The following is a 23,049-nucleotide window of genomic DNA, read 5'->3' as shown; positions in this document are numbered from 1 at the left end:
TCTATCCCCATTGCAGAGGCAGTCAGTCACATGTGTCCTGTCACTGGACTGTCAAGGGCCTCTACCTACTTCATTAACTCTCCAATCCCAACATGAAGCCTGGCCCAGAGTGGATGATCAACAAACAGCTATCAAATGAATAAAGGAGGGACTCCCCTGTTGGTCCAGTGGTTAGGAATCGACCACCCAATGCAAGGTACACGCGTTCCATCCCTGGTCAGGGAACTAAGATCCCACATGCCATGGGGCAACTGAGTCTGCGCGCCACAACTCCTGAAGCCCACGTGCCTAGGGCCTGTACTCCACAATAAGAGAAGCCATCACAATGAGAAGCCTGCCCACCACAATGAAGAGAAGGCCCCGTTCACTGCAATTAGAGTTAACACGCAGCAAAGAAGATCCAGCTCAGCCAAAAATAAATAAATAAATTTTAAAAAATTTTTAGAAAATGAATAAAGGAATGACCCCAGGACCCCCATTCCTCCTGCTACTGGTGAACCAGTGGTCCCAGGAATGACTAGCTGGGTTCTAGCAGATCTGCCCCGTCCACGATTCTGCCCCTTCCATGTCAGTGGCAGGCATCACTAATCAATCACAGCTCCCTTTGCTAGATTCATAATCCTCTAGGCAGCCAATCCAAGTTGGCCGTCTGGAGATCGAAGAGGTTCTTAATTTGGGGGAGGTCAAGGAATCCTTTAAGAATCTAATGAAAGCAACAAGTTTCTCCCCAGAAAATACAAATAAAACTTTACATATGATTTTAAGATATTCAAGATCCTCTCCTTTTAAAGGAAAGGCTTGAAAGCCCCCCAACCACCTATGAAAATAACCATTTTGAGCTAACCTGCTGAAAACACCAGCCAACAGATTCTGTAGACTCCAAAAGGAGCTCAGGGACAGCCTCAGAGAGCCAAGAATCAAACCCAGACCTGCCCATCTACACTGCTTACAGATACCAGACACACTTCAAGCTAGGCAAGGGGGCAAGGGTCTTGCTGAAGGGGCACCTCCCCACTCCCTGCAGACAGCTGAGACAGGGGACCCCAACCCCTCCGCCTTCCCAGCAACCCTCTCGGACAAGGACAATGTCCACTGCATAAAGGAGCCCAGCTAGGGTAGCCCCAGGCTGAAAACTATTTATACACGTCCTCAGCATCCAGAGGTTAAATTACAGCTGGAGATGTGGCACAGGGCCAGCCCTGAGTTATTTATATCCATATCCTCTTGGCAGACCAAGAAGAACAGGGCATTCTAGGGGGCCTCTCTAAGAAAGACCTACAGGCACACAGTTTACAAGACAGCACAATCACAATCATCCTTCCCATAGCCCCGCAACCGCACCCTACACACACACACACACACACACACAGTCTGGACCATCCTTGCAATGACTGTAAACTGAGAAAGTAGAAACCAAAAGTTTGTTCTAAAAAGGAAGTAGGTCATGGCCACTGAAGGGCTGGGGTAAGGGAAATTAGCCAAATTCCATTGAATCATTCCAGGAGATTCTCCAGGCTTTCCAGACTCCATATCAGAAGCCTTTGAAAGGAAAAGCCTCTCCTGGTCCTAAGTCCACAGCACTCAATGCCCATGAGACATGAACCAGATGAAAGTAGAAGGCAGGGTTCCCAGGGTGAAACTTCAAGATGAGTTGGACCCATGGCTCAAGCAGGAAGCTTCCACTCTCAGAGGCTCCCTCCCTCTGACCCCAAGCTGATCCTGACCCAAAGAGCAGGGGAAGGATTTAGAAATGCTTCCAACACCCTGGGGCCCCAGCAGGAAAATACCCTTGTTTAACCAAAGCTTCTTCAAGCCCTTCTGTTTAGTTCTTAGTGACAGTCATAAGACAGCACAGCAGAGTCTGTTAAATATCACACGGGATGCACAAGGCCTGCTGCTAGGGGCAGTGCACAGCACATCAATGGGCTTGCTTTAATGTCGTGCCAGGTGAAGGGAGTCTTGTAGAGCCCCCCACAGCAGTCCTGGGCCAAGATTCACTCAAACAAAAGCCTTGGCACAGCTGGGCCAAGTCCCAGAGCTGAAGGGTGAGGGGGGGCCGACAGGTCCAGTGAAGTGCAAACTGGGCATTAGAGCCCTAGAGTGTGGGGCATGTTCTAGCAGATGCCTGCCATGGCCGCATTCCCAAAGAGTCAGCCCAGAGAGGCTCTCCCATGACCCCCATCAACGCCAGTTCCACCCGTTAAAGTAACCAGGAAAGAAAGACTTGAGGGTCCCCAGTTCTTGCTCCAAACACAATGGCACTGGGCTCTCCCTCTTTCACAGTCAAGATGTCCACCTGTGGTGCTCATCAGGTGGGCAGAAACCTGGAGGTCACCAAGGCCAGGAGGGAAGGGAGGACACAGTGGAGAACTGCCTGGTCTCCAGGGGTCCCTCCCCAGGCATTCCTCTCTCCCTGGGCTCATCACGGACCACAGAGGCAGGGTCCATGCGTCAGTAAGCCAAGCCTGCAAAAGCATGGAAAGAAGTCAGCTCCTCTCCTTCAAACCCGTCCTTCCACCCCATCTACCTTAATGAGGCATCTCTGGTCATTTCCTCTTGTACCAAGAGCTCACCTCTCTGGAAACATGACCTCAAGTGGAAGCACACGGGGAGAAGGCAGACAGGAAAGCCGTGTGATGGACTTAGACCCAAAGACTAGGAAGTGTCCTGGGAGAATGGGGAGCATCCTTGTTTGATCAGTGAAGAAGCCCAGGGCATAGGCAATGAAACAGTCACCCAGGACTTCTCAGGAGACCAGGGGTAGGGCAAGCACAGAAGGTAGGCTTCCCGGCTGCAGGGTCACCATGGCAACCTCGTCCACCCACCTCCCACACTGAGTCACAGGCAGAGCTCCCCAAGGATACGTGGCCACACTGCAACGGATCCCCAGGTCCTGCCAGACTCACCCTAAACTCAGGTTCTGCCTCCATCCCTGGTCCTCCCACTTGCAGGTGCGTGCTTAGTCGCTCAGTCGTGTCCGACTCTGCAACCCCATGAACTGTAGCCCACCAGGTTCCTCCGTCCACGGGATTCTCCAGGCAAGAGTACTGGAGTGGGGTGCCATTCTGTTCTCCAGGGGCTCTTCCCAACCCAGGGATTGAACCTGCATCTCCTGTGTCTCCTGCATTGCAGGCAGATTCTTTACCCGCTGAGCCATTGGAGTCCCACTTGCAGGACCACACTTTAAATCTGCCTGGGGATGGGAGCTGGGTGGGACCGGAGTTGTGGAAGATGCATTAGAAGAACACCCTGGTTCTAGACCAGAGGCTCACCCAGCCACATCTGGGAGTACCTGGAACTTCCTACACGGGACCCAACTCAGTAATCCAGATGCAGCATGTTCCCTGGGACTCCCACAGTTGCCGTTGTCTAAACTTACAGCAGGATGCATGGCACTCGTAGGCTTGGCTCAGTGCCTCTCAGAAACTGTCAGCCCTCAGGTCCTGGGACACCTCATTCTTGATCCTCCGATAGTCTTGTTTAAACACCCTGCTCCATGCTCTCCCATCTCTTTAGGAGCTATGTGTATTGTGCTCCCTTGTTGTTCAGTCGCTCAGTCATGTCCGAACTCTGTGATCCCATGGACTATAGCACACCAGGCTTCCCTGTCCTTCACTATCTCCCAGAGTTTGCTCAAACTCATCTCCATTAAATCAATGTTGTAGTCCAATTATCTCATCTTCTGCTGCCCTCTTCTCCTTTTGCCTTCAATCTTTCCCAACATCAGGGTCTTTTCCTCCCTTGCTGCTACTGCTGCTAAGTCACTTCAGTCGTGTCCGACTCTGTGTGACCCCATAGATGGCAGCCCACCAGGCTCTGCTGTCCCTGGGATTCTCCAGGCAAGAACACTGGAGTGGGTTGCCATTTCCTTCTCCAATGATTGAAAGTGAAAAGTAAAAGTGAAGTCGCTCAGTTGTGTCTGACTCTTCACAACCCCATGGACTGAAGCCTACCAGGCTCCTCCTTCCATGGGATTTTCCAGGCAAGAGTACTGGAGTAGGTTGCCATTGCCTTCTCCCTTAAAACACCACTAATAAGAGGGATTGCCAGTGTTCCCAAGCTTGCTCTGCTCAGGACCCCAGAGAGACATCCACCTGAGGCTTGATGCCAGGCCCACTGCCCACAGCCCTGGTACACCTGGCCTTAGTCCCAATGCCCCAGCTTTTGGTCACTGATCCTGGACTCAGGCTTGGCCTCTAGCCCCTCCAGGCCCTCATCCATCCTGTCACCCACATACGCTGTGTGTCATGCAGCCTGACAAGGTCAGTGCAGCATTCAGGACAAGGAGAATCACGTCTCCACTCAATAATCAGTAGGTTCCTCCCATCACATTTTGGGAGTGATATCCCCATCAAGTCTTGACTTTCTCTCAGCTCTCAGGAAGCTGAGTCCCAGCCCAGGACCACCCCCACCCTAGAGCACACATGTGCTGCCTTGGTGCCCGACTTCCTTTTCTGGGCCCGAGTTTTCTACCTCTAATCATCCTCTTGTTGTGTTCATAGATTCATTTTGAAAGTGAAAGTCGCTCAGTCCTGTCCAACTCTTTACGACCCCATGGACTGTATATAGTCTATGGAATTCTCCAGGCCAGAATACTGGAGGGGGTACCTTTCCCTTCTCCAGGGGATCTTCCCAACCCAGGGATCGAACCCAGGTCTCCTGCATTGCAGGCGGATTCTTTACCAACTGAGCCACAAGGGAAGCCCAAGAATACTGGAGTGGGTAGCCTCTCCCTTCTCCATCAGATCTTCCCAGCCCAGGAATCGAACTGGGGTCTCCTGCATTGCAGGCAGATTCTTTACCAACTGAGCTATCAGGGAAGCCCACCCCAATCGTTTTTGTAGGCAATAAGGTATGTTTCTTTAAGTAAGCAAGAGAAAAGCCCACCTTCTTCAGGCTTTTCCAGCTCCACAGGGATCAGTCCTTCTCCAAACTCCAGCTCATTTTCCAAACCAAGGCAGTGCCTCCCCTCAGCCACACAGGCCAGGAGCTCCCTTCCCTCTGTAGCCCTGTTCTCCCAGATCCCCGAAACAACCCCAATCCCATTCCTCCACTCCAGCTTCTTCATTGAGCTCCAGGACCATAGATTCAGATGCCCCCAAGACATCTTGGGCATGGCAATAGTCCATGCTGCACATTCAACATGCCTGTCGAATGGCTCCATTGCCCCCTAATTATCAAACGAGGAAACATGGTGGCCACCACTCACGTATTCATTCAACTATGTTCACAGAGTGCTTGCCATGAGCCAGGCTCTATGTGCAGGACGAAGTGTGGAGTAAAGTGGAAGTGAAAATGAAAGTCGTTCAGTCCTGTCCGACTCTTTGCAATTCCATGGACTGTAGCCCACCAGGTTCCTCTGTCCATGGGATTCTCCAGGCAAGAATACTGAACTGGGTAGCCTTTCCCTTCTCCAGGGGATCTTCCTAACTCGGGGATCGAACCCAGGTCTCCCACATTGCAGGTGTATTCTTTACCATCTGAGCCATCCCAAGTGTGGAGAAAATGAAAGAGAAATGGCATTTCCTCCAGGGAACTTTCCACCAGTCCCCAGGCCTGTCACACACTGATACACTTCTAATACTGATATGCTCATACACTTACACACTGATACTGATTCATGGATACTGAACTGACACACTTCTCTCCATGCCCACAGCCCCTATCTTATCTGGGTGCCCACAGCACCCAGACCAGGGTGCTACTTTGGAGGAAAACACTGGAGATAGGGCCCAGCTCTGAAACAAGGGAGCTGTGCGACCTTGGGCAAGTTACCTCCTCTATTTGATCATTTGGCAGATAAGTATGATAACAGAACCTTCCTCATAGCCTTCTTGCAAGAACTAATGAGATAAACTGTATAAAAGACTGCTGTCTGGGATGCAGTAAGCAGGCTCTGCTCATCTGCTTATCACAGTTGCTATCTCCCCAGCAACCACACCTCTGACCTCCCCTCCCCAGGACCCAGCTCCACGTGCACCCACCACCTACAGGGACCCATAACCCCAGGCTCTCTCCTACCCGCCAGCCTTCGCATACACTTTTCCCACATACAAGTAACACAAGATATAATCTGAAAAAGATGTTTCATCCATACGTCCATTTAACAGCTGCCCTCCACAAGAAGTGGGCTCACTGTGTGTTCCTTGTATTTGCATGCCAGACTCGCTCCCTGGCTTTCTCATTCTCATGTTCCAAGGTTCAGCTTAAGGTCCTGTCCTCTGTATCCCCAGGCTGAGGCAAGGCCCTCCCTGTACACACCTGAATCCGGGAGCCCACAGCTCTCAGCCCACGGCAATGGGATCCCTGCTCCCCTCCTCTGTCACCCTTCTGGATTGGGTGCTACTCAAAGAGCATTGTGTTCACCTCTGCTTGCCCATGCTTTAGAACCACTCACTGGATGCCACAGAGGCTCAATATATATGTTAATAACAAACAGGAAAAACAGGAGAATTATGGACACACATTTCAATTCGTTTTAACAAAACAAACCTTCCTTCCAAATAATTAGATACTCATTAAGCAATTATTTATGCCAAACTCTGCGCTAAGCTTTAACACACATGTCATCTAATCTTCATAATAATGCTGTGATGTGGGTGTTTTATTCCCATTTCACGAGTAAAGGAATGGAGACTCAGGACATTTGAAAAACAGGCTCCAAGCCACACAGCTAGTGAGTGGAAAAGTCAGGACTCAGACCCAGGACCATCAGATGCTCCACACTCCATCCAACATTTGCTGAGCTCAGCTCTCAGTGTGAAGGAGCTGCCTCTGGGGTGTGCAAAAGCCCTTCCCTGATGGTCAGAGGACCTCACTGGGATAATGGGATAATGGCTGGGGCTTCCTTAAAGGAGGAAAGGTGGACTTAAAGTCACTGAAGGTCCTCTCTTACTCCAGGTTCTAGGGTCTCTGATTTTAAATTAGGAGCTCCTACAGTGGTTCATCTTGGTCACCCCACAGCGCTTAGCATGAAGCTGGGCACACAGCACAATAAATCTGTACTGAATAAAGGAATGCACAGATGAATGGATGAATGAATGAATGGATGGATGGATGGATGGATGACAATACATTTTGCACATATCCCAGTCACCCTCTTTGTTCAGCTCACGATGGTAGCCCAGCAGACACCGGAACACAGAGCGGGCCGAGCGCCCCCTACCGGCTCCTCGCGGAGCTGCAGCAGCCCCTACCTGCACAGGTGGTCTGTCCGGCACAGGCTGCGGAGGTCCAGGCAGTTGGGCTTCTCCTTGTCCTCGTAGGAGCAGCTGGGCAGGATGGTCTGGCGGCGGCGCTCGGCGCACGCCTGGTCCTGACAGGAGCAGAAGAGCATGCGGTAGGTGTACTCGCTGGGTACGCGGTCAAAGAACTGGCGCAGGGCCTTGTGGCACTTGCGGCGATTGCAGCGCTCCGTGGGCGAGATCTCACGGTTGCAGATGGAGATGTAGGAGGAGCGCAGCTTCTTGCAGTTATCGTTCAGGTTACAGGCCTTGGCGGCATCCAGGCAGTGGTTGCTCTTGGTGCTGACCGCCGGGTCTGCCCCTGTCCCTGGAGGGAAGGAAGGGGGCAGTCAGCCCACGATGGGGACAGCCCCCAGTCATTGTGCTCTCTGCCTTGGCTTCCTCATCTGTTAGATGGAGATTATTTAGCAGCCCTCCTGCCTAAGGCTGTGATTAAGATCAAGTGAGTTAACATGTGGGTCCACAGAGTAAGCCGTATGTATGGTGTGCTTTTAGGATGACAACTGTTAATCCAAAGCCTTATTTAAAATTTATTTCAATAACAGTATGAAGTTTCCTTAAAAAAACTAAAAATAGAACTACCATATGATCCAGCAATCCCACTCCTGGGCATATAACCAGAAAAGATTATATCTAATTCAAAAAGATATATGCACCCCAATGTTCAAAGCAGCACTATTTACAATAACCAAGTGTCCACAGGCAGAATGAATGGATAAATAAGATGTGGTGTATATATACAATGGAATACTACTCAGTCGTAAAAATGAAAGAAATCATGCCATTTACAGCAACATGATGGACCTAGAGATTATCATACTAAGTGATGCAAGTCAGACAGAGAAAGACAAATATTATATGATATCACCTATATGTGGAATCTAAAAATAATACAAATGAATCTATATACAAGACAGAAACAGACTCACAGAAGACAAATTTATGGTTACCAGAGGGGAAAGGGGAGAGGGAGATAAATTAGGAGTATAGGATTAACAGATACAAACTACTATACTTAGAACAGATAAGCAACAAGGATTTACTGTGTAGCACAGGGAACTATATTCAACATTTTGTAATAACCCATACTGGAAAATAATTTGAAAAATATATATGTATATAACTGAATCACTTTGCTATACACCTGAAACTAACACAATATTGTGAATCAACTATACTTTGATTTTTAAAAAAAAAATCACAAGACAAAAAAAGCAAGCAACTGGGTGTTCATGGCTCTGTTCATGAAAGTGGGAAATGGGGAAACAAAGGGACTGGCTCAAGAGCACAAAACAGGGTGGCAGCTGATGCAAGACGGGTCCCTGGGCACCCAACAGCCACACACGTGAACAGGGCTTCTGATCAGGGGCACTGCCAGCCCTTAGGAAGTTCCCACTCTAGGATCTTCAGTAGCCAGGGTACAAACAGAACAACTATCACCATCCTCATCCCCACCACTGTCACCACTGAAACTGTCCCCACACATTCCAAAAGGCCCCATGGTGTGGGGGTGCCACTGTGCCCAGTTTGTGCCGAGAGCACTGAAAGCAAGCACTGGACTCGAGCTCGGCAGTGTAAGGAGAAGGCTGAAGGCCAGCCTTGGACTCCAGCAGGGCTGAGCCCTCATCAAGCAAAGTGCGGATGTGCTGAATGCTGGGACCTTGGCGTTAGAGCCGTGGCTTTGAGCTTTGTGCCCCTGTCTGCAGAGCAAAACATCTTGGGCACAAAGCTGTAATCCCGTAAATCGTCAGGCTCCTTCTGTGGTGTCCACTCCACCCCCCAAGTCTCAGTTGTTCTGAGAGGAACACACAGCAGAGGGACCCACCACCACCACCCACAGAGTGTCTCTTGTCCATCCTGATGACAGAGCAGAGAAGCAGGAGTTCAGTCTGCAGGCGCCTCTCACTCTCCATGACATGCTAGTGAGAACTGAATGGAATCTTCAAGCACACTTCAAGCACCAAACCTGAGCAGGAGCCCAGATCCAGCCAGCACCGTGGTACACCACAGACAGCCACCGGCTCAGGATGAAAAGCCATAGGTTTTCATTCATTCCTCATCCACCCAAAAAATGCTTTTCAGTATTTCTGTCTGCTCAATGCCCCACCCCCACAAGGGTAGGAAGGCCTACGGGGACGCCACACCCACCCTCCCATGGCACTTCCAGCCCAGGTCCTAGTGTTCTGATCACTCGATCATTAAAGATCAAGTCCCACCTATGCACAGCCCTCTACCTTCGAGGTGTTGGGCTGGACATGGAAGTGTGAGATGAGGATCCTCTCAAAGACCTCACAAATCTAGCTGGGAAACCAACAGAGTAATTAAGACTGGACATTCTAAAACTGAGGCATCTGCATTGATCCCTGGTCCTGATACTTGTCACTGGGTGGCCTTGAGCAAGTGACCAGGCCTTCCTTTACTCGGTCTCCTTGTCTGGAAAACAGTACCTACCTCATCGCGCTGCTGTTAGTATGATCAGCTCATTTCTCTCTCTCTTGTGATAATTTTGCCCTGTTACTACATTTTCTCCATCAGGTAATACACTGAACATCTTTAAAGGAAAAAAGGAAATTGTGATCACATACCCCCTACTAAAGGGGTTCCCCTGGTGGCTCAGTTGGTAAAGAATCTGCTTGCAATGCAGGAGATCCGGGTTTGATCCCTGGGTCGGGAAAACCCCCTGGAGAAGGGAATGGCAACCCACTCCAGTATTCTGGCCAGGAGGATTCCATGGACTATCCACAGGATCACAAAGAGCTGAACACAACTTTCACTGCACTTCACCTATCTTTCTCCTCCTCTTTAAACAAAACCCCTCAAACAAGTCATCTGTACCAGTGGTCACCTTCTCCCCTCCCGTCCTCTCCTAGACCCACCGCAGCCTGGGGTTTCCCTTCTCACTTGGCAGTGATCAGAGACCCTAGGGCTTCCTCCTGCTGTGCCCGCCGGCACACTGGATACAGCTGGTGGCTCCTCCAGCCCCCTTCCCTCACGCCTTCATGCTGCCTCCGTGAGCTCTCCTTCCAGGCCTGCTTCGCTGCTTCCACCTTCTCCACCAGGGCTCAGGCCCCTCTTCTCTATATGCACCCACTCCCCTGGGCCTTCACTCACGCTCAGCCCTAAACACCATCAGTACGCTGTCAACTCCCAAATTTATACCTCCAGCCAGGTCAGAGACCTCCACTCTGAACCCCAGATCAAGACGTCCAGCTGCCTGCCCATCAGCTCCACCTGGAAGGCTGACACCTGCATCTCAAGCCACACTCCACATGCTCCTCCAGGGGCATCCCCACCCCCAGTCTTCCTCAACCCTCCAAAAAACAAGCCCAGGCTTCCACTAGCTCAGGCCAAAAATCTTTGCCCTTCCTAAACTCCTCTCTCATCCACATCAGAAAGACCTGGTAGGTTATATTCAGAATCCAGTCATCCTCACCACCACCACCTTGGTCCTGACCATTGTCACTGCGTACTGGTAAGGGCCTCCTTTCCAGTCTCCCTGCTCTGTCCTTTCACCCCCACCCCCTGCCCACCCCCAGAAGTCTTCTCTGATCACAGTTGGAGCAAACCTTCTAGAACCTAAAGCAAAGATAATGCTCCCAGGCCCCAAAGCTTCCAGTGGCAGCCCCATCTCATTCACAGGCCTCTCCATCCCTGCCATCCAATATGGTGGGCGCTCCTGAACATGGTCACTGAACAGGAAGTGAAGCTAGCCCGAAATGAGATGTGCACACCAGATTTTGAAATCATAATAAGAAAAAATAATATAGCATTTCATTTCAAATCACATTTTCCTTGATTATATGTTGAAGCAATAATATTTGGGATATAGTGTGTTAAATAAAAATATCATTAATTTCACTTGCTTCTTTTTAAGTTTTTAATGGAGCTGGGAGAAATTTCAGAATTGGTGGGGGAGGGATAAATTGGGAGACTGGGATTGCCTTATACACACTACTATATGTAACCATATATAAAATAGATAACTAATAAGGACCTACTGTGTAGCACAGGGAACTCTACTCAGTACTCTGTTATGGTTTATATGGGAAAAGAATCTACAAAGGAGTGGATACATGATGTATATATAATTCATTCACTTTGCTGAACTCTTGAAACCAACAACCTTACAAGTTGTTAATTATACTATATGCCAACAAAATTTTTTTAAAGAAAGAAATGTGAAGGGCACATGTGACTCACACATACTTCTGTTAGCCAGGGCTGCCATATATGACCTCACTTCACACTCACTTCCCCTGCACTTACTCCCTTCCAACCATACTCGCCTAATTGCTCTTGCTGGGATGTGCCACTCGTGACCTGACCTCAGAGCCTTTACACTTGCTGCGTTCTGCCTAGAATGCTCTCCCCCACCCCTATGACCACACAGTTCCTTTCCTCACTCCTTTCAGGTCTCTGCTCAAATGTTACCTTATCTGTGAGTCCTCCCTGACCATCCTGTACATAATAACAAGTCCCTCCCCTCACCCTCTATTCCAATCTCTTCCGCAGAGCACTCATCACCATCTGCCACAGTATATACTTATTTATTCATCTGTATTTTTCAACTAAATACAAACTCCATGAAAGCAGGGGGTGTGTCAGTTACACTCATTGGTGTATCCATGGTTGCCAGTGTCTGGTACATAGTGAAGGCTGAATCCGTGTGTGGTGGGTAAAAGAATAAATGTATTTAGAACAGTATCTATAGATCATAATGAGCTTCCCTCATGATGATGGCTCAGTTGATAAAGAAGCTGCCTGCAATGCAGGAGACCCAGGTTTGATCCTTGGGTAGGGAAGATCCCCTAGAGAAGGGAATGGCAACTCACTCCAGTATTCTTGCTGGAGAATTCCATGGACAAAGGAGCCATGGGGTCGCACAGAGTCGGACATGACTGAGTGACTAACACTTTCTTTCCTTTCACTCGTTCATAATAAATGTTCAAAACGTGTTGGCTAATAACATTAAGGAAGCCAAAAGTGACACAGGACCAGGATATCAGTCAGTACAGGACCACGTCCAAACATCAACGTGGAGGGACTTCCCTGGAAGTCCAGCGGTCGAGACTTCACCTTCCAATGCAGAGGGTGCGGGTTTGATCCCCGGTCATGGAGCCAAGATCCCACATGCCTCATGGCCAAAACTTGCCCCACGACTTTAAAATTGGTCCACATCAAAAAATCTTTTTAAAAAAGCATCAGTGTGGGGCCCAGCCCAGTAGTGCTCAGAAGTGAAAGCCAGGGGGCAATCTTCAAAGACAGACCTCACTCCCAACACCCTGCCTAACCAACAGCAAGCAGGAAGGCAGGAAGGAAAAAAAAAAAAAACATGCCTCTCCCCTTCTTGTAAAAGTTAAAGGGGAATTAGGGCAGAAAGGGAATCAAGATTCATTTTCCTACACATTCAATTAACAAATATTTTTTTAATTTATTTATTTTTTAATTGAAGGACAATTGCTTTACAGTACTGTGTTGGTTTCTGCCATACTTCAATATGAATCAGCCACAGATATACCATACCTATGTCCTCTCCCTCTCGAACCTCCCTCCCACCTCCCACCCCATCCCACCCCTCTAGGTTGCAATTAACAAATCTTCATTGAGGATCCACCAAGTGCCAGACACCTCCCCAGACCCATGGCTGGGGTCAAGGTCAAGGTGATGCTCATGTATCAGGGAGTTCATGGTGCTACCTGTAGGAGCCAAGAGAAAATCATCCTGCCCAGACCAGAAGGTCCCAGAAGCAGGGATCGCTCTGCTGCAATCTACGGGGTGAGGCAGAGGAAGCAGAAAGAGTGGAAAGGGGGTCCCAGGCAGAGGGAACAAACAGCAAGATCAGAGGCTGGCAAGAATCTATAGCAATGCAGCATGCCTGGAGATGGAGTCTGGAAAAGGGACCACCAGAGATGATGCTGGGGAGCCAGGCAAGGGTTTTCAGCCATGGAATTGGGGCAGCAAGGGGCGGGGGGGACATGTGCCCTTCCAAGCAGTTCCCTGAGCAGCTGCCAAGCCACTCTGCCCAGGCCAGGCAAGGACCCAAGGATGCCTGTCTACACAAAGCCTGTTCCAGGGGCACCGCCTCCATGGGAGGGCCCTCCGGGACCAGCCAGGTGCTCTTTCTCCTCCAGTGCACCTGTCAGGATGCTGGCTGGTGGAAGCGAACAGCCACACAGCCTGGGGCCTGAGGTGAAGGAAGAGAAGGCTGTGAGGGTCCCCAGAGGGAGCGGGACAACAACCACGAATTAACAGCAGCTAAATCAGGCCCTTGGCTGCTTTCAGGTTCCCGAGTGCACCCTCCCGCTCCCCTCAGCAAGTTCCCGAGTAAATGCAATGTAATTATAGCCTCACGGCTTCCACTTGGAGCGTGAAGAGTGAAAGCTTTTGCTAAGGGCTTTTGCTAAGGGGGTGGGAAATGTAAACCCCTGGGCCAAAACTTGGTAAATTTCCTAGAAACACACACACAAAGGTGGCGATAGTAACAATCGCCTAGTTACCAGGAAGATGCCCCTTCTGATCCTCCTGGAGGGGAGACAGAGGCCAGTGGGTGGATGACAGGGCCCCACTCCACCCTGGAGAGAGGCCCTGGGGCTGGGCTGCTCTGATTGACCTGTTAAGTGAGGAACGAACTGCCCAGGCAGACAGGCCTGGCACAGCCTCTCCCCAGCCCATGCACTGCCCCTGCATCTGCACTAAGGCACCTGTCCCTAGGGTTCTCCTGAAAGCAGGAGGAGAACGGGATGACACAGGATGAGATGATTTGATGGTATCAGCAACTCAATGGACATGAGTTTGAGCAAACTCTGGGTGATGGTGAAGGACAGGGAAGCCTGGCGTGCTGCAGTCCATGGGTCGCCAAGAGTCAGATACGACTGAGCAACTGAACAACAACAAACCTCAGGAGTCCAAAAAGTTATGCTATCCTTTTCAAGAGTCCCCACTGGGGGACTTCCCTAGTGGTCCAGCGGTTAAGAATCTGCCTACCCATGCAGGGGACCCGGGTTCGATCCCTGGTCTGGGAAGATTTCACAAACCGTGGGGGTAACTAAGTCCGTGTGCCACAACTACGGAGCCCACACGCCACAAACACTGAAGTCTGAGTGCTCTGGAGCCCACAAGCTGCACTACTGAGCCTGTGTGCTGCACCTACTAAAGCTTACACACCCTAGAGCCCATGCTCCCGGCAACAAGAGTAGTCACTGCAATGAGAAGCCCACAGCGTCAAAGACTCAGCGCAGCCAAAAATAAATAAATAAATATTAAAAAAAAAAAAAAAAAACTCTCCACTGGGGAAAAAGGATGAGATGCTGGATTGCAAATACCAGCCTCCCCCAGCCCAGTGTGGGGCTGTGGCTCCTGAACCAAAATATCCAAACAAGCAGGGAGGGAGGTCCCTGCTACCCCACCCCTACCCCGCCCCATCCCTGCACAGACCACACAGGACCTGCCAGGGATTCAGGAGCAGGAAATTCCTCCCAGGCCTGTGCCAGCCCAACGGGCCAAGGAATAAATGGTAACAGCTGCTCCTGGGAAAGGGAGGTGGGATTTAACCACGCCTGGCACTTCCCAAAACACATTCTCCCAGCTCCAGTCCCTGGGGACACAATCTGGCTTCCCCCTGAGGGCGGGGCAAGGAGGAGCCCCACTGTGGAGGGGCAGCTTCACCCTTGCCAAGCCTCATCCACCTACCCCCTTCCCTCCTGGGACTCTGCCCTGCCAATGATGATCTGTCTTCAAACATTCAAAATGATATCCTTGAATATTTGCTTTTACAGAACTAGGCTTACCAAACCACAGTTACCAGGTACCACCTATATGGTTTTGGCCATGTTACCAGTGGGCTTCCCTGGTGGCTCAGATGGTAGTAAGGAACCCGTCTGCCAATGCAGGAGACTTGGATCCAATCCCTAGGTCAGGAAGATACCCTGGAGGAGGAAATGGCACCCACTCCAGTATTCTTGCTGGAGAATTCCATGGACAGAGGAGCCTGGTGGGCTACAATCCATGGGGTCACAAAGAGTCGGACAAGACTTAACAAATGAACAACATCACCAGTACACTTGCACTAATATTTAATTTTTTAATCTCTTAATTCTTAAACAAAATGAAATATTCACTTTTTAAGTTTTTGAATACCTACCTAGATTGGTCCTGCATGATAACCGTTATGTTAATTCTGAATTTTTCCAAGACCTCTTAAAATGCACAGCTATTGAAATTAAAATATTTATCCCTATGCCCATCTCCCATTCCAGCAACAATGTGCCTGTCCATGGAGGGAAGTAACTGATTCAAAGTTCTCAAACTCTGGTGCATTTGTGACTCACTTAATCTGCCTGTTACTCACATAGGCTCAGCCAGCCCCACGCCAGATGCTTGCAGTGGAGAGATCTGTGGCTGGCACCCAGAGAGCTGGATTTCACAACTCTGCGTGATGCTGAGGCTGCCTTCCAAAGGTGGAGAACCAGAGAGTAACAGGAGAAGCGGAGCTGCCCCGGCTTGGTCCCCAAGCACACACACCCCACAGCCCACCCACAGTCAACCAAACCCATCCTCAACAGAGGAAGCTTATGGGCTTCTGTTGTTACCAGGGCATGTCCCCAGGGGCTTCACTCTCACCCCAACCAAAAAGCCCATGAGGGTAAACCTTCCAATCACAAATAGGCCTTTCCCTGGGGAAGCAAAAATAAGATGTTCCTCTTTCCACAAGGCTTCAAAGCAACGGGACCCACGGTTTTCAGCTCTCCCTTCTGACCTTCCAGGAAACGGCCACGCTTGTCCCTTGCCCCAAACCCTGCTCCCAGCCGCCACGTCCACCCTCCAGCTGACCCTGGGCCTGTGGGCCATGCTCTGCAGCTCGGCCCCTAAAGTGGGAGTCAGAAACCTGGGCCCTAATTCCATCTCTGCTCTCCTAAGCGTGGGAAGCCCCCAGTGAAGCCTGACCTTCTCTGGGTTTCGTTTCCTGACCTGGAAAATGACAGGCTTTGAACTACCTGGTTTTCTGTGTTTTGTGACTCTCCTGCCTACTCCCATCCCCCATACACAGACCTGTGCAGGGCTCTGAGGTCTGGAGGGAAGGAGGAAGCTCCCCGTCCCACCCTGTCTCTACAAACCAGCTGAGGAGTCCAGCTTGCCCTGTGCAAACGCAACAGCATGTATGCACACCACAACCACAACACACACACACACACAAGGCCTCACAATTGCACCTGCCTCCTCCACACACAGCAACAAATCCCAGTGTGCCAAGCAGCTGTCAGCCAACAGCTGTTTCCACGTGCTGACGACACACCTTAGAAATCCAGCTGTGAGTTGAGAGAGAGAGTCCGGGCTCTCCAGGGGCTTTTATTCTAGGGAGAGGAAGACTGGCAATAATCACATGAACAAATAAATAAGGCAAATTAAAGTGTTATAAGTGCTATGAAGAAAATCAAGTGAGTAGAATTCAGAAGAGAATGAGGGAAGAGGGAAGGGCTGTCCTAGGAGGTGACATCCAAGCTCAGAAAGAATGATGGGCAGGAATGAAACGTGGAAACAAACCCAAGTCAGAGAATCCCAAGCAAAAGGAAGAGCATGTGCAAAGGTCCTGAGGCAGGCTGAGCTCAGCATGTTTACAGGCAAAAGGAAGGGGAAATGGCTGGAGTTTTGTAGATGAAACAAATGTAAGAGGGAGAAGAAGCCAGAGGGGCAGTCAGCAGAGGGCACACATGACTTGCAGGGCAGCATAAGAACTTCAGATTTTATTCTAAGATGCAAAGCGCTTAGAGTATTTTAAGGATGGGAGTCACCCAACCTCAAGTACTTTGCCTGACATATGGAAGACAGAGTTCCCATGAAGGGGTGAGGGTTAAAGAGGAGGCCAGTTCCAGGCTGTTGTAGTAGCCAGTGAAAGACTGTGGCAGCTTAGAAAGAGTGAAGACTACAAAGATGTCCAAAAAATGAGCCCAATCTGCAAATAACTTAGAGATAAAGCCAACAGGATGGATTGGATGCTGAAAGGGAAGAAGGAGAGAAATCAAGGAAAACTCTTAGGTGGATGGTGGAATCATTTTGTGAAACAGGAAAGACTTGGAGGAAAGAAAAAGGGGCAGAACAAAATGTTTTCAACTGATGTCTGAGATGCCTATGAGATGTCCACGTGGTGAGGTTGAAAGGCAGGAGGATCATGGAGGCTGGAGTTCAGGAGAGAGGTCTGAGCTAGCGATAAAACTGAGCATGACCGACAATGAAGGCTATTTAAAGCCATAAAACTACACGAGGATGAAAACAAAGAAGAGGACAGGCGTGGTCAGGACAGAGCTCAAGGAGCCATCATTTAGTAGAGATTGGACCATGAGGTGATGGACAATCAGGAGATACTGGTGCCATGGAAACCAAGACAAGAGTTTCAAAAAGGAGGTCAGTCAACTGAGTCCAGATAATAAGGTGTGCAAGGGGGACAGAGAGGCACTCAACAATGAGATGTAGACTTCACAAACTCTCAGCAGGGCTGGATGGAAGGCAGGAAGGGTGAGGAGGGCAGAGGAAGGGGTAAGGAGAAGAATTTCTATGTGAGGAACCCACCTTCCCTGCGGGTGGCAGTCACCCTGACCATCACCTCCATGCTTCTTGCCCTGTGGGGCCACCCTGCCCAGTTCTCCCTCAAGACTCACTAACTTTTACAACAGTCAGGTACTGAGCATCCACTACATACAGAACACTGCTGGAGAAGTAATGGGCAAAACTCCTGTTCCTAGAGCTTACATTCCAGCGTGAACAAGAGATTATAATCAAGTAACAAATGGAAATTTTCCCCTTGGCCTGAGGCTGACTCTGCAGGCTGCACAAACATCCCTGCCCATCCTGCCTGGGGCTGCACTGGTGATAAAGACCAGGGACTCCCAGCTGTGTTTGGGGAGTTGGAGGATCCGGTGAGCCACTGACTAGCAGAGCAAGTGTGCACAGGTAATACAACCTCTTTCCGCCTCTTTTTGCTCATCTGCAAAATGAGGATACAACACCCACCTTGTCTACACACAGAACTGCACTAAAGACTACAACGGGATAAAGTGAAAGCGAAGGGCTGAGTCGCGTCCCACTCTGCAACCTCATGGACTGTAGCCTACCACACTCCTCCATCCATGGGATTTTCCAGGCAAGAGTACTGGAGTGGGGTGCTGTTTCCTCCTCCAGAGGATCTTCCCAACCCAGGGATCAAAGCCGGGTCTCTCGCATTATAGGCAGACGCTTTACTGTCTGAGCCACCAGGGAAGTCGTCCCTAATAGCTCAGTTGGTAAAGAATCCACCTGCCATGAAGGAGACCCTGGTTCGATTCCTGGGTTGGGAAGACTGGAGAAGAGAAAGGCTACCCACTCCAGTATTCTGGCCTAGAATATTCCATGGACTGTGTAGTCCATGGAGTCGGAAAGAGTAGGACACGACTTTCACTCACAGCATCCTAGGGAACGATAACAACGAGATAAAGCAGATGCAAATACCACCAGCAGTTTCCAGCCCACAGCACATGTGCAAAAAATGCTTGTTTAAGAATGTGGTCCCTGCTATTGGAGGGAATGTAAATTGGTGCAGCCACTGTGGAAAACAGTATAGAGGTTTCTCAAAAACCTAAAAACAGAGCTACCAAATGACCCAGCAACTCCACTCCTTGGTATACATTTGAAAAGAGCAAAAACACTAATTCGAAGAGATACATGCACCCCAATGTTCACTGCAGCATTATTTACAATTGCCAAGATATGGAAGCAACCTAAGTGGCCATAAAGATGATGTGGCATGTGTGTGTGTGTGTGTGTGTGTGTGTATATATTCCAGTGTGTGTTAGTTGCTCGGCCATGTCCTGCTCTTTGCGACCCCATGGACTGTAGCCCACTGGGCTCCTCGGCCCATGGAATTCTCCAGGCAAGAATACTGGAGTGGGTAGCCATTCTTTTCTCCAGAGGATCTTCCCAACCCAGGGATCGAACCCAGGTCTGCATTGTATATATATATATATATATATATATACACACATATATATATACATATATATAAGTATGTATTTGTATGTATTGGAGAAGGAAATGGGAACCCAATGCAGTATTCTTGCCTGGAAAATCCCATATATGAGGGAGCCTGGCAGACTATAGTCCATGGGGTGGTAAAGAGTCAGACACAAGTGAGTACACAAGCATCTGTGTGTGTGTGTGAGATGGAATAGTACTCAGTTACAAAAAAATGAAATTTTGCCATTTGCCACAACATGGATGAGCTCGGAGGGCATTCTTCAAGTGAAATAAGTCAGACAAGATAAATACTGTACGATGTCACTTATTATGTGCAACCTACAAAATACAAGTTAGTGAATATGACCAAAAAGCAGCAGACTCGGATATAGAGAACAAATTAGTGGTTACCAGTGGTGGCATGGGGAGGGGCAACACAGGGTGGGGGCGTGGGAGGTAGAAACTGTCGGGTAGCAGGCAGGCTCAAGGATGTATTGAACAACACGGGGAATATAGCCAATATTGTGCAGTAACTATAAACGGAAAGTAACCTTTAAAAACTGCATAAAATTTTTTTAAAGATTTTTTTTGTGGACTATTTTTGTCTTTATTGAACTTTGTTACACTAATGCTTCTGCTCTAAGTTTTGTAGCCCCAAGGCATGTGGAATCTTAGCTTCCCAGACAGGGATTGAACTTTCACCCCCTGCATCGAAAAGCAAAGTCTTAACCACTGGACTGCCAAGAAATTCCCCCCAAATTTTTTTTAAAGACTATTTTCCCTAGAAAGACCTTCCCCTCCATCCCTCTGCTTTGACACGGCCCTGCTGAAAGTGGCCTGTCCAATGTGCCTCTCTCTCCAGCCTCACACATCACACACAAAAAGCAAAAAGGGCCCCCAGTCTCCCCATTCGTGAGCAAGAGAAGGGTTTCAGAGCTCCCTCTGCTTATCTGAGAAGCCTGAGACAGCAGGACCTCAGCGATCCTTCTCACCCCTGGCCCCCACACCACCGGAATTGGTGGCCTGGAGCCCCACATCACCCAGCAGGAAGCGGCATGAAAAGACAACTCAACTTCCCAGGAGATGACCGGCCAATCCCAGCATGCACTCCTGCCAGTGCTTGGCTGTCATTCAAGGCCCAGAGATCCGGTGGGACCCCAGGCTTCATCCCCCACAGCTCTGGTGCCCACCCTCCTCACATAGGCCCCAGCAGTCGTAGTCCAGGCTTCCTATCACACTCGATTTTCTCTTGAAACTTCACCCTCACCTTCAGCCCCTCACAGCACGCGGCCACACCAGGACTCTCCCGGGCACCTGCATTTTTGGAAACAGGCCAATCCACCAAAAGTCAAGTTGATGAATGACAAATCAATTGTCATTGGCAAATTGAATTGGCAAATCAATTCTAAAAGAAATCAACTGCTTTTGAATATCATTTTATATTTTGACAAATTGTAACTGCTGTCAGAATTCTTTCTGTAAATGGCATATCAGTCTTGATTTTATGTTTCTAATAATTAAAAATTAAAACTTCATTAGAGTATTTCACATTTGAAGGGACTTTTTAGCCACTTTTGAATGCTCGTTGTCCTTTTAAATATAGTCTTGGTACAATATTTTTAATATTTAGGAATTTTAGCATTCTCATACCTTTTCCCACAACAGCCTATCAGTTTTAATTGTTTATAACAGTTAAAAGCCAAAATTGAGCCATTTCATATTGGTGTGGTTCACCTTAATTCTTTGTCAGTTTCTTTTATTTCTGGTGAATGAAAGTAGGATTAGAAGCACCAATCATAAGCTAAATTTTTTTTACTGATTATGCAATATACCTTTCTTGCTCTAAGAAGTCAACATCAACTCCCAATGCTTAGATTCCTGAAAAGCTGAATATATCTTAAAAAACAACAGTGAAGACCATTTGCAAAAAAGAAAAATCTTCAGAAGCCATGAAAATCATTCAAATGTGCATTTCTAAAAGCTTTAAAAATAATGAAAAGAAGGACTTCCCTTGTGGTCCAGTGGTAAGACTCTCTGAGCTTCCAATGCAAGGGGCACATGTTCCATCCCTGGTTGGGGAACTAAGATCCCATATGCAAAATGGCATGGCCAAAAAATAAATTTAAGGGGGGGGAAAAGTAAAATAATAATAATGAAAAGAAACAAGTTTTGGCAGATCCATAAATTGGTAAAATCAATCAGTGATGTGGTCATTTGGCATACTGGTTTTGGAAGAAGTGACCATGGGGCAGCTTATAGACAGCTGACCACTGAGCCCAGAGGTGGTGGGGGGTCCTGCTTTCTCCTCAGGGCCATTTTTGGGCCATTTCTCCTCCTATAGGACTGCTGATACCAGTCCACCCCCCTACTCCTCCTTGGCACTGTTATCTGCTGCCCCCGCTCATGAATGACCTCACACCCAGCTCACTGTCTTCCCTTCTGCCCAGTCCCTGCTACCCTGCCCAGCAGCTGCCCCTCCACACTCAGCCTCCCTGCCTGACTCAGCTCTCTTTTCATCACTGGCCCTGGTTTCAGCCTCTTCTGCATGGAGAGCCCCTGCCTCCCTCCCTGTCTACATTCTCCCTAAGTGACCTCATGATCCCATGGCTGTTAGTACCATCTATATGCTAACAATTCGCAATCTGTATATCAACTCTGACCTCTCCCAGAACTCTGGGCTTACATCCAACTGCCTACTTGGCATTTCCAGGTGGAGGTCTAACTAGCATCTCAATATCCATGTGGCTGAAAGAGAACCCTGGATCTCGGCTCCCCGCCCCAACCTGCTCCTTCCGTCACCTTCTCCATTCTAGTAAACGGTGGTAGCAGTGTTGTTCAAGCCTAAATTATCAGATCCCAGTAGATTCCAGCTCTGTGCATCTTTTCCTCTTTTTCTGTCATAGCACGTGAGCCACTGCAACAGCTCACAGGCTCTCCCTGCCCCCGATCCACCCTCCCATGGCACAAGAAGAACCTTTTCAAAAACATAAATCATACTGTGCCACGCTGGTATTTGAAATCCTCAAAGGTTTCTCATTGCTCTTAAAAGGAAATCTTAACTCCTTAACTTGCCTGCGGCATCTCAGGGAGTTGGCCCCTGCCCACCTCTGTGCCCACCTCCCAAATCATCACTGTCCCAGCCCACCTTCCAGAAGTCTCACCCTCCACCACACGGGTCCCCACCTGTGGGCCTTTACCTGCTGTTCCTTCTGCCACTCCCAGAATTTCCCACGGCAGCATCCATCCCGGGAATCATACTTGGGCATTTCCAATCCAGAGTAGCCACAAGACAATTAGCTCCTCATTGTATTTTAATCCTTACTCAGCATTCATCACTATCTCACTTATTTTTGAGAATTTGCTTGTTGGCTTATTTGGTTTTTCTTAGTCTCAAGCTAATCGAATGTAAGCTCCATGAGAGCAACAGACTCCTCTGTCATGTCCACTGGATCAGGGCATGGCATGCAAGGGATGCTCCGTGAGAGAGGGACTCACATGCACGCCTCTGCAGTACGGGTACCAAGCGTCCAGAGCCCAGCAACATAACCTCCTGACTGTAGAAAGCCGCAAAACTCACAGTAAGTTTCAGTCTGTTCATTTTTGTTGATCAGGATAATGGCCTTCCATCCCTTAACATCCCTCAGTATTCACCCCTGACCCCCATTCCCAGGGGTTCCCTAAGAGGTCAGAAAGGGCCTGAGGGCAATGTCTGTTCCCCAAGGGAAGGATCACCATCGCCCACATTCCCACTCAAGTCTCTCCATCCCTGCCTCCCTCCCCTCCCCCCTCTCCACGTGCAGAAGGGAGCCACCGCCAGAACTCA

General features: G+C 49.1%; 1 protein-coding gene across 8 annotated transcripts in view; it reads right to left on the bottom strand.

Annotated features, from left to right (window-relative positions):
* Positions 1–23,049, bottom strand: part of GFRA2 (GDNF family receptor alpha 2) — a 249,901-nt gene that overhangs the window by 102,131 nt on the left and 124,721 nt on the right. For all 8 annotated transcript variants that reach the window (XM_070375517.1, XM_070375516.1, XM_070375519.1 and 5 more), the window contains one exon: positions 7,197–7,551. In XM_070375517.1, the coding sequence (XP_070231618.1) occupies positions 7,197–7,551 (355 nt within the window). The remainder of the gene's footprint in view (positions 1–7,196; positions 7,552–23,049) is intronic.

This window comes from Bos mutus, chromosome 8 (assembly GCF_027580195.1).
Source record: "Bos mutus isolate GX-2022 chromosome 8, NWIPB_WYAK_1.1, whole genome shotgun sequence".
Lineage (NCBI taxonomy): Eukaryota > Metazoa > Chordata > Mammalia > Artiodactyla > Bovidae > Bos > Bos mutus.
The sequence above is the reverse complement of the archived record's forward strand: the minus strand, read 5'-3'. Positions and strand labels throughout refer to the sequence as shown.